Raw genomic sequence first — 12328 nt, forward strand, 5'->3', positions numbered from 1 at the left:
TATAACATCAGACTACACGCATACATCAATGAGGTCCACCATCATCTCGACACCGCCAAGCCGACCATTTTCTTTCTTATGGGGACACAGATGTCCGGCTAATACTTCATACCGACTATATGCCGGGTATACGCTTGAGCACCTTATGCGTCATGCCGTATGGCTATATTTTTGTGAGGGATGATAATACACTGGTTCCTTCGCCTGCGCTAACGGTATACGCTGGCGGAGCACCAGTGGAGGACGATAAGGTGAACATGAGATCAGGTCAGTAAGCCCATCGTGGCAAATTCAAAGGTTTTAAGGGGAACCGCGTGGAGGTCAACCTGACATGGTATATTGCTAGCAATGGGGTTATTAATCCATAATACTAACAATTCCTTTCCCCCGTATGGGTATATTTGTATGTCTAGGAGGATATCCTAGGTCTAGATCAAAAAGACCCGTCAGTCTTACAGAATGCGAAGCTTTATAAAGAGTGTACGTGTAAATTGTAATATTTTTAGGTACGTGCAGATGATACTCTTGGTGAACCATACAATATGGCTACTTCGCAGTTTGTAATACAGCTAATAGACATCAACAACACCCCACCCACTCTACGCCTGGTGAGATTTATTTTATTTTATAAACACACATAATAATCTTAATCTTAATAATGTTATAAACGCGAAAGTTTGTAAGTAAGGATATTTGTTACAGTTTCACGCAAATTTACTGAACGGATGTTGAAGAAACTACAGGAATATAGCTAATGAATCAGAATAACAGATAGGCTATATTTTTAATTGAAATTTATATACTGAATTTTAACGCGAGTGAAACCGCGAGCACAGCTAGTTTTATATACTAACTTATTCGCGTAATTACATCTGCATCATGCTTACTTGAAATTGACTTTGTTTTATACTAAAGAATGTGTTATATAAAGTATGTGTAAGCTATTTTACTGTAAAGTTTAGGTAAAGTTAGAGTATCCCTAATTTTATACCAGTGTAGATGAAGTTGTACCAATTTCTTTTTAAAACAATACAGTTCCGAGTTATCATTCATATCCAGTTAAGTCAGAAGACTAGGGTGGTGGTTACCATTGCATTTAAAAAAATGGCAGAGGATACCCTTTTTTAGATATTCAAATTCAAATTCTAAAAACATTTATTCATGAAGGACATTTTAGCCGCTTATGAACGTCAGATATTTTTATGTCACAATGACATGCAATCTAAGATGGTAAACGGTAACTGTCGCTTATGTACATGAACAGCACTACTGACATCATATTATCATTTGACACCAGTGATACGCTGATACTTGGCCATTTCAGATGTCTCAGACATCATCCCTCTTATCCAGTAATTTCATTGTCTAATCGTACCTTACAACCGAAACAGAACCGTGGGACACAATAATACAATAGAAAATCCTATATTCAAATAAACTTAATTTAAGCACTTATGAATAGTCATCACAATTTTTTTAATCTACCGCTCATTCGGAAAGCTGTCTCGTCATAAGAAGAATGAGCAAGAAACTTGTGTCTTGCTCTTTTAAATAATCATTGTAACTTGAAATTTTAAGTCGAAACGTGTGAATACAAATCAAATAATCATAGTATACTAGTATACATCTGTTAATAATCGTAAACAGTCAATGAATGTCATGCGAGGTTAACACTAAATCTTAAGTTAGGTTTAGTTTTTGTAAATTCTTCTATCCCTTGTATATATATTCTTTAGTCCTATTTTTGTTAAGAATTACTGAGATTGCTAATCCAGTCCCTTCGGAAAGTTACCGGTGCAAAGGTGTCCCGAGGCACTCTTCCAGGGGCATGCGGATGGACCGGTTCAGTCATTCGTATTTCGCGACTTAAATACTGACAAGAAGACTTTGTTTTATTTTTATATATAATTTTCACAATGTACTGTTCGTATTCCAGCCTCGTTTTAGCCCACAAGTAGAAGAAAATGTGCCAGAATGCTACGAAATCACCCGTGAACTCCACGCTTCGGATCCTGATACAACTGCTGAGGTCGTTTTTGAAATAGACTGGGATACCTCTTATGCCACCAAACAGGGAAGGACAACCGATCCTATTCACTATCTTAAGTATGTACAACGTTTTTTATGAGATTACTTTCCTTCATTAAATTGTAATTGCAAACTTAATGGCCTACCTAATGAAATGTGTATCGCTTATGTAGATGAACAGTATTACGAACGTCACAGAATACGTTCTGACACCTGTCGTTAATCTCCTCCGATCGATCCCCTGTCCAATTCAAACGGGGATCTAAATTACAACTGCTGAGCTGACGTTCAAACCTCTAGCGGCGCCCTCAGATCTCAGACAGACTAGATCGTATCCGTCAACCGGAAGTTGGCCTTCACCCGCTCCATAAGTCCTTCTGGGGGTTGGAGTGCCATCTGCACTCGCCCCCTATCGTCCAGTGAAGATTGTACAAGTAATGACCAAAATTAACATTATTCGATGAAAAGCACACGGACTTTTGCTGAATCATTTCTGGGCATTATAAAGAACTGCATCGCTGATGTGTAGAATTTGGGAAAGCGCAAACAGCCTCTTAAACATTATAACAAATGTCGGATTGTCACTCCGGATCACTCCAGAGGCACTGGACATCATTGTTCTGCTGCAGGCCCCGTGCGTCTGGATGTTGACATAGATATACGAATTGAGAGATAAAGATATCTGTTGTATATATATATACACAGTTTATAAATTGTTTACTGATATAACAAGGATAGATATCCGATATAAAGTGAATAAATATTATAGATTACATTCAATAAGGTGAAAGAAATCAGTGTAAACAAAATTACATGTAATACATACTGTAATATTGTCAGTAATCTTACTTTTTCCCGCGATTTTTAATTTGTATTACGAAATTATAACGAATTCTACATTCTACATTATGTTTTTCACGAACTTCAATTTATACATTGGGACAAAAGCGCGATAAGCAGCGTAGTTCTTCTAATGCTTTGCTGAGATCTATTATAATATTATATTACTGAGACTACGTTTATATGCCTCCGAATTAAGCTACGGCAAACACAGGCAATTTTACCACTAACGACAAAATTACTTGAGATAGGTAACAGATTTTAAAAAATTATCAGCTTTACCATTCTTGAGAATTCATTTATTTATTCATAATTTACTAGCTACCCGCCCCGGCCTTGCACGTGTGTACATGTATACGTATACACATAAATCCGTTGCGGAGTTTAAAAGATCTAAGCGAAAAGTTATTAGAAGCGACTTTATTTTATACTATGTTATGAAGAGTCACGCTCTTATCGTCGGAACTCTTGCTTCTTCCCACAATCTTTTATCATTCTCTTTAATTGTTGATGCTGCGCTTCTCCAATTTTGTCCCTAATTTGCTTTATGTCACTATACCTTGGTCTTCCCCTCCCTTCCTTCTATTTTCCCCCTCAATAATAACATTAATAAATTCATCGTGCCGTATCAAGTGTCCAAACATTGTCCCTGTCTGTTCTCAATGTTATTCTAGAGTTTAAAAACCAATATGTTTTATTCCAGTTGTATATACATTGAAACAATATATCCTGACCCAGATGACCTCCGCAATGCAATCGGACTCGTGCTTGTGAAGGAAATACGTGATAATGTCACTATCGACTATGAAGAATTTGATATGTTGTATCTAACTGTCAGAGCTAGAGATTTAAATACCGTACTTGGAGATCCGTATGATGAATGTAAGTCCGAGTCCAAGTAATTTTTTTAAACTGACATTTAACAGCTGGATATGCCACCTCACGAGATATTCGTTTCCGGTAAACAGAATGAACTGTTTTCATAAAAGTCACAAAAAAACAGCAGAAAATAATTACAGTCTAATTCGTCTAATATATTGAATTGTATACATGTATCGTGAGGTATGGTTATACTTTATCTTATTGTTTATACTTTATCTCTTAAATAATTTTGTTTATAGCATGGAAATGACTAACTAGTTCACGGCCTGCTTGTTGTAAGTGGTAACCGTTACCTATATGTCTTCTTATCATATCTTCTTAAATGAATTCTCTGTTAAACTTACACTATGATAACCTTGATGAAAGAGGACTACTGGCCGAAAGGGGATGGTGTATCGGAGCTACCGTGGCAGATTGCCGTCCTCAGTGCCGTGATCACACAGACAACGTGAATTTATATTTTACTTTCTGTTTCCGCGACTTCGTCCGCGTAAAATAATGATCTTGACCAAATAATGAAAAATATTTAGTAATCTAACCAAATAAAAAAGTTTCATCATCGACAAAATTGTTAATATTATATGTAGTTTTATTCTTAAAAAATATGATTCTTACGTTTTTGTCCAAGGGCGGGGTCACCAGTTATAGGCTGTACCATGATTATATTTAAGTATTTATTAAATAAAATTGCAGAGCAAAAGTTTATATCTTTTAATTTTGAAGGAGACAACAGATTGACAATAATTAATTGCGCATTAGTTTGTATTTATATAGGCAGCGCACTGCCTATACAAATGACATATACGACGCATTTATATGATTCAACCGCATAAGATATCTTTGTATCTCCACTTTCAACCTCTTACAACCCTTATTTCGCATTAAAAACTAGCCTATGTCCTTCCTCGGAGGCTAGAGTATCTACGTACCAAATTTCATTTAAATTGGTTCAGTAGTTTTAGCGTGAATGCGAGACAAACAGACAGACAGTGTTCCTTTCGCATTTATAATATTAATAAGGATTATTTTTTCTTACGTATGTTAGTCTATAAGGTATCTGTAATATTTCCATGTATAACTTCGTCTCAAAACGGGATATCAGTTTATTTAGGTTAATTAACAGATAGTCAATGAAAAAACTCTTTTCATTTTCTCTTTTCTCTTCTTTTCACAAAAAGTTAGCTTTAAAGTTACTAATTAAAAAATATAACCGATAAATTTGTTTAATCATATATATATTTATCTGATAAAAATAAAATGTTCAATTATATTTGCCGGAGGAAGAAATTTGCTTTTTTGAGAAGAATTTAAGTTAGAATGACACTCTTGGCAAGTTTTTTTATACTCACTTAATTACCAACAACCAACAACCGGCTCGTCTACTTAAAATTTCGCACGATTATCGTAAACGGGTAAATTTTGCATTCCAGAGTTCATTTCGGGCACACATTCGTATTTATAAACACGGGCTGTCCCATTCAAAACGGGACGTGACCAGATGTCATTAGCCATGTAGCCTGAATTAAATAAATAAATAAAATATCCTATTTCAGCAACTTTCAGCATAATAATAATTGATATGAATGACAACCCGCCGCTATGGGTAAACGGGACCCTAGATCAGGTGTTCAGAGTGACAGAAATGGCCGCCAGCGGTACTGTTATTGGCTCTGTGCTAGCCACAGATATAGATGGACCATTGTATAACCAAGTCCGCTATACTATTCGGTAAGATTTTTTAAAATTAAGTATTACAAAAAGTCATTTAAGTATATTTAATCGAATTAGGTGTTATTTTGCGAAAGTCTTCACTACTCGATGGATTTATATACAGTAGACCCGCGGTAATCCGGCCCCTGTCTTATCCGGCCCCCCTTGTAATCTGACATGGTCTATTATTTAATATTGAATCTTTTTTTGACAATCGTCGCTAATGCATGATTGAACAAGTTTAAACTAGTCTTGTACGTGTCACCACTGTTATACTCGACGCGTAGGGTATTGTTTTGATTATGATTGCTTAGTTGAATTTGACTACTTCCATATGAAGAAGATAGTGGTGTTCATTGTTTACTGCCTTTTTTCATTGTGTATTACCTATCAGTTCAGAAGCGAAAGCACAAAACACGGACAATTCAAGAAAAATGTGATATTTTAGACCACCTAATTCATAACGAATCCTTGTAATGATTATAAATAATTTAAAAAAAATGGCACTCGGGGACTGCCGCCATGAAGCTATTGCATAGAATTTTTTTTCAACTTACGCAATTATAATTAATTTTTTATTTTATTTAGGCAGTATTTTTTTTTCCTTGTTATTAATTCAAGTTACACTTTTTGAGCGTGGTGACCGATAAGAAAACAATTTATTATACAGTAATAAAATAATATACTTTCTCACAAACAGCTGCTTACGTACTCGTCCGATTTCGGAGCAGCTCGTCTCGTGCGAGCTTCGTGTACTATGCGTCGCTTTCCAATTTGTTGCTTGTTGAGTTTACCGTTGGTCGTGTGATCCTCTGTGAGATTCCGGTTCGCCGTCGAGTCTCCAGAGTGAGCCCCGCAACTGGTGCCCACTTGCGCAAATTGTTGAGAGCGATACAGTGCGTAATCCAGCTACACAAAGTGTACTTTGTCTAGCGAGAGAACGCGCTAAGATTGCAGACCGAATTTGTTGGTGCAAATTCGTCGCTGCAATCCAACTGCGATTGTCACCAAAGTGACTGCTGCCCTTCAGGGCCACAACCCACCTTCTTAGAAGGTTCGCAGTGGGGTTCCAACCCCCACACCACCCTCTCCAATCCCGCAGGTGCCGCCTCACGGGGAGGACAAGTGCACCTGCGTTAGATTGGTTAGGGCGCGGCCTGGATTTTTCAGGTCGTGTCGTGTCCCCAACGCAGGAGTAGACCCAAGAGCATGTCCCAACGGGGAAAAGCTCCTAGGAAACCCCCCGATAGGGGTAACCCACGCACAGTAGTGCGTCGGGACCTCACGGACCCGACCAAGCTCGTCCCCACCACCGAGTTGGGGACATTCCACGCTCGCCCGGGAACCAAAGGTACCCCCCCTGCCCTCGCGGGAAGCGGCAATGATGCCGCCGACCGGGAACAAGGCGGGGGGGTAACGGGAGCACAACCTGGCCCCTCGAAAAGGCGCACGCCGCCGTCGCCGTCGTCGTCGGCTCGAGGTGACAAGAGGAGGGACATGGAGGAGTCCCCCCCGTCCGACATCGACCTAGAGAGGTCGCCTCCGAGGCCCCAGTTCCGTCTGCTGGACAGGAGCAACCAGCCCCTCCCCCAGACAGGTGCAATGCGACGATCGCCGCTGCTGCCCCCGCGCTCATCTTCTCCCTCATCTGGAAGCGGGGAAGAAGAGACAGACGGGTGCTACTACGGCGACGCCTACTCGTCACCGCAGTCCCCTGTCCCCACACCCCGTGCCTCGCCCCGCGCCTCACCCCGCTCGTTCACCTTGAACCGGGGTGACTTTGACGTAACGTCATACGCGGGCATTGCTAGTGACCCGACAATGGAGTCAGTCCCGCCGCCCGTCCCCTCACCAAGGACGAGGACACCTCCGTCGTTTGCGGCGATAGCAGCAGGACCGTCGTCCTCAACCGCCACTCCGGCGGCAGCACCGGTCGTGCCAGCCCCCCCCCAACCCTCGGGAAGCGAAGGGCCAGCCACTGCGGCGGCTAAATATCCGCCTATAGTGGCTGAGAGGTTGCCGAACTGGACCCGCCACTTTGCGAATCTGGCGAGAGTCCTGGGCGAGGCACCCAACGCCCGCCCCTTCAGCACGGGATTCCGATTTCTCCCTAAGTCGGATGCGGAATTCCGTGCTATACAAAAGTACCTGGTGGAGGCTAGCGAGAGGGATCCCACCATAAGCTGGTACTACTACAGCCTGGCCTCGGAGCTACCGACCAAGGTAGCCATAAGGGGCCTCCCAGCGGACACCCCAATCGACAGCATAGTGGAGGCCCTGAAGCACAGGGGGTTCGGCGTGCGTTTGGTGCGCGGCATTCCGGCGCGCCGCGGCCGCCCCGGATGCATATTCCACGCACAGCTGGACCCCATGGCGAAAGAGGAGCTCGCTCGGCTATATGCCGTCACAGAGCTCCTCTGCATGCGAGGTGTGGTCATCGAGGCGTGGAAGCCGGCATCGGTGCTCGCGCAATGCCACCGATGCCAGGCGTTCGGGCACGCCTCGACAAATTGCCACCGTCCACTCAAATGCGTCCGCTGCGCGGGTGACCACCTGGCAGCGGACTGCGACCGCCCGCGGGACCACAAACCGACCTGCGCCAACTGTGCCAAGCCGCACACTGCCAATGACCGCAAGTGTGCGGTCTACAAAAGAGAGGCCAGGCAGAGGGGTATCAAACCCCGCCCCCCGCTCCCCCAGACGAATACAATTGTGCCTAGGGCGCAACAGCGGCGCGGCAAGCCCTCCGCGAAACCGCGCACATTTGTCGCCCAGGCCCCCCCTCCCGTTATTACGGTCGAGGAAGCCACAGACGCCAACCTAATGGCGCCGGCAAATGAACCGACACAACGCGGCGTCGGAGCCGGCACCAAGAAGCGTCGCCGCCGTAGGCGTGGTAAGAAGAGGACCGGGGATGCGCCAGTATTGGCATCGACGCCGGTCCCTTCCCACCGCATCCCGGAGGCGGACAAAGCGCCTTCCGCCCCACCCACATCCACGGTACAAACAAGGGGCCCGCGAGCTGCGCCGCGCCGCCGCCAGGCGGCGCTACCGGCACAAACAGTGCCGACAGCAGCCGCCGTTTCGCAAGCGGTGGACGCGCGAAATGCGCCCCCTGCACCCTCTGTGACGCGACCGGCACGTAGAGTGCTTGCGCCCGCGCCCAACACACAAGCGCCCGTCAACAGTGCATTAGATATGCTTATTAGCCTGTTGACGGAGCTGCTGCTCGCGCTCGCAGCCGGCGTGGACATAAAGTCGGCGGCGACAAAAGGATTGGCCAAAATAAACCAATACACGAATGGCCAGTAGCGAGCTACGCATCGTGTATTGGAACCCCGGGGGAGTGAGAGACAAGATCCAGGACCTCCGTCTCCTAGCTCACACCCAGGACGTACACATTATACTCCTGGGTGAAACGAAGCTGACAGAAAAGGAGACGTTGAGGGTGCCTAATTATCACGTGTACAGACGCGACGAAAGGTTACCGGCGGGCAAAGGGTACCGCGGCACAGCGGTACTAGTCCGCCGCGACGTAGTACACGTGGAATTAGAGCGCCCCGAGTTCCGCGTCATGCGCACCATAGGCGTGCGCATCAATGTCGACGGCGCGGAACTGAAGGTCCTGGCAGCGTATCGCCCCCCGGTGCCTGAATTTTGCCCCTCCGATATCCGGAACGTACTGGATGGGAGGAGCCCTACCCTGCTAATGGGCGACCTCAACGCGAAACACACGGCTTGGGGTTCCCGTCTTGTTTCGCGGGTAGGTCGAAGGCTCCTCCAGGATTCCCAAATCCACGGGTACGAGGTGTTGGGCCCTGCACACCCCACCCACGTACCCACGAACCCGAGACACAACCCAGACGTTCTGGATATAGCCCTGGTACAGGCTGTGCCCTGCCCGGTGACATTGGAGGTGCTGTACGACCTCGATACGCAGCACCTCCCTGTCCTAGCCACGCTTGACCTCTCCACCACCACCACATCGACGAGACCGTCGAGGCGGCGGATGGATTGGCGCGTTTTTCGCGCAGAACTGGAGCACTTGCACCTCGACGGCGACCTATCAACGCCCGAGGACATAGAGGCCGCCTCCGTCTTCATGACGGAGCGAATTCGCTCCGCCACTGAGGCGGCCACTACCACCGTAAACGTGGCTTCTCGCCGTCGAGAGGAGCTGCCATACCATCTGCGCGAAAAACTGGCGCGAAAGAGAGATCTCCGCCGCCTATGGGCTCGCACCCGCTGCCCGCGGGTCAAGCGTGAGCTCAACTGCCTGGCTGCGGAGCTGTCGGAAGGGATGCGGGACTGGCGTGGCTCCTCCTGGGAGGCCGTCATCTCCCGGGCGGACGAACACGCCACCACCCTGCACGCACTCAACCGACAGCTCACCAACGCACGACCCCCCGTCTGCCCGTTGCTAGACGAGACGGGCAGACGTTGTTACGCAGCTCAGGACCGGGCAGAAATCCTGGCACAGCACCTGGAGGGGCAATTTACGGCCAATCCCGTCGCCGCCGACGCACCACGCACTGTCGTCGAGCACCACGAGCGAGTCGTACGTCGCGTATGCGAGTTCCGTACCGCTCCGTCGCCGGACGTAAACGAGGTGAGCTTCGTTTCTTCTTCGGCGGAGACTGCAGGTCCAACAGAACGCCGCCCTCCGTCTGTGCACAAATGCCGTACGGTACGTCCGTAATGACGTGATCGCCCGCGACCTCAAGGTCCCATCGGTGGAGCAGTTCGTCGTCCGGTTGACGCGCGCGATGTTCTCGCGCGCGGACAGCGGGCGCGAAGCGCACCTGCGCGACCTCGCCCCTCTCCACGCGCGCCCACCGGACGCCACTCGCGCGCTCCCGCGCGACCATCGAGTGATCACGTCATTTACGTGACGTGGCGGCGTTAAGCCGGCTCGGCGAGCGACTTAAACAGTCCTCCCACACGACTCCCTCAGCCGGCTGCTGGCAAGCAGCCGGCTTCCGGCCGGCCGGCAGGCCGGCCGGTAAACGAACGACGCTGGGGTGGCACACCCCAGCAGTACGCCCGGGCAAAGAGCTTATGCTCGAGGCCCGCACCCGGCGGTCCGTAAGGACCAGCGGACGACCTCGACTGACTGTGTACTATGCTCGTCGCACTCACACAAACACCGTGCCGAAGTCTGCCGAACTGAAACGACGTTAGACGATGCACGACTTTCAACGCCGCACCGCTGTATCGGTCGGAGTGTTAGGTTTTTTTTCGTTACGGAATTCGGTCGCCGTGCTCAAAGCCCGGGATAAAAGCTATGCAAAACTTAAAAACTACCCAGTAGTGTAATGGAGTGTTTATGTCTAGTACTAGTGTAAGGTAAAAACGTTTATTCAACGTAAGAAAATGTTAAAAATGGTCATTTGTGTGTGTGGATAATATTTAATTGCAATTACAAGGTACCTACATTAAACAAGACTAAGGCCATTGTAATTTTGGCTCATGTTTGAATTTGTCGAGGGATTGTTCAAAAGGGAAAGCTTGCATTTACGACAAAAACGACAGTTAACAATCCCTCAAACTTCCAGGCTTCTTAACATTTGGGATAACAGTGGTATCACAGCAACCAACCGTTTTTGTTATTTGCAGTCCTCGAGGCGACACCCCTGAGGATTTGGTGAAGATTCACTTTTACACAGGACAAATCGAGGTGGACGCAAATGAAGAGATCGACGCTGATATCCCGCCTCGGTTTGAGCTCCACTACACAGTTACTGCCAGTGATGGATGCTATGCGGAGGACGAAGCCGATTGTCCCTCTGATAAGACCGAATGGAATACAGATGGAGACGTGAGTATCGCACAGCATTCCAGAGATAAACTTTGTAAATAGTCACCTGTTTATGTATTTCACGGGCATTTGGATATTAATATCATTGTGTCTCTAATATTATTTGTCTATGGTGTTACTGAATGTTGAATTAATTAAGATTTTGGGCGCCAGATATGGGCGTGGTCAGGATGGTGGGCAGGATCTCAGGGTTTGTATGGTGTGACTTAAAGGCCCTCTTATGGAAAGCCGTTTTATTTTGTAAAATACACAAAACTTTATGCCTATATGTAATGCAAGGAATTTACTACTTATCCTATTGATACAGTTGACATATTTATAAAATAGACAGCGGGCGGGAGGCTGCGAGTGCCCCGGATTGGTCGGTCTGTTCCTACAGTGGTGGCATTGTTTGTAGTGATTGCCACAAGATCCAATTTCTACTGGCGGCCTATTAGTTATGATTATATTATGTTCTGTTTAGATCACGATTCAAATCACGGACACAAACAACAAGTGGCCGTACGCTGAAGAAGAGAAGTTTAACACAACGTTTTACGTATACGAAAACGAGACAACCGGCTATGAAATCGGCAAGATAGTCTCTAACGACCTTGACAGAGATGGTATGATACCATAAACATGTTACTAATATTATAAACGCGTAAGTTTGTGAGTGTGGATGGATGGAATTACATCTTAGGAGTAGACTTTTACCTATATTGTTTTGATAGCTTGCTTGTTTATTTATTAAATGTAGGTTATTTAAGCATTAGTAAGTTAAAATAAGCTATATTGTTTGTTTTGTTAAGTGGGGGTGTTAGATTTAAGTTTCTAATGTAACAAAACGCAATGTAAGCGCATAAGTAAACGATGTAACAAAACGTAATATGCCATCTTTGTATGAAAGGTTGTAATTAAAAAAAAAGTCTGAAATTCAACGTGTTTAAATATGTTCGTTATTCTGGCACGCAAAAACTAATGAATGGATTTTAATGGAACTTTACAATACTATAGCTTACTAGCTGACCCGCACAACTTCGTGTGCATTACATTTACTTGATATTTACC

At 45.8% G+C, this 12328-nt stretch overlaps 1 protein-coding gene across 1 annotated transcript in view; it reads left to right on the forward strand.

Moving 5' to 3' along the window:
- The window catches only part of LOC131848687 (cadherin-23-like), a 46190-nt gene that overhangs the window by 11524 nt on the left and 22338 nt on the right, over positions 1 to 12328 (forward strand). Inside the window, exons 12-17 of the mRNA XM_059198613.1 lie at positions 507 to 608; positions 1937 to 2106; positions 3572 to 3750; positions 5304 to 5478; positions 11077 to 11278; positions 11742 to 11883. Of these exons, the coding sequence (XP_059054596.1) occupies positions 507 to 608; positions 1937 to 2106; positions 3572 to 3750; positions 5304 to 5478; positions 11077 to 11278; positions 11742 to 11883 (970 nt within the window). The remainder of the gene's footprint in view (positions 1 to 506; positions 609 to 1936; positions 2107 to 3571; positions 3751 to 5303; positions 5479 to 11076; positions 11279 to 11741; positions 11884 to 12328) is intronic.

This window comes from Achroia grisella, unplaced genomic scaffold (genome assembly GCF_030625045.1).
Source record: "Achroia grisella isolate CSIRO2021 unplaced genomic scaffold, CSIRO_AGI_Agris_v1 utg567, whole genome shotgun sequence".
Classification (NCBI taxonomy): Eukaryota; Metazoa; Arthropoda; class Insecta; order Lepidoptera; family Pyralidae; genus Achroia; species Achroia grisella.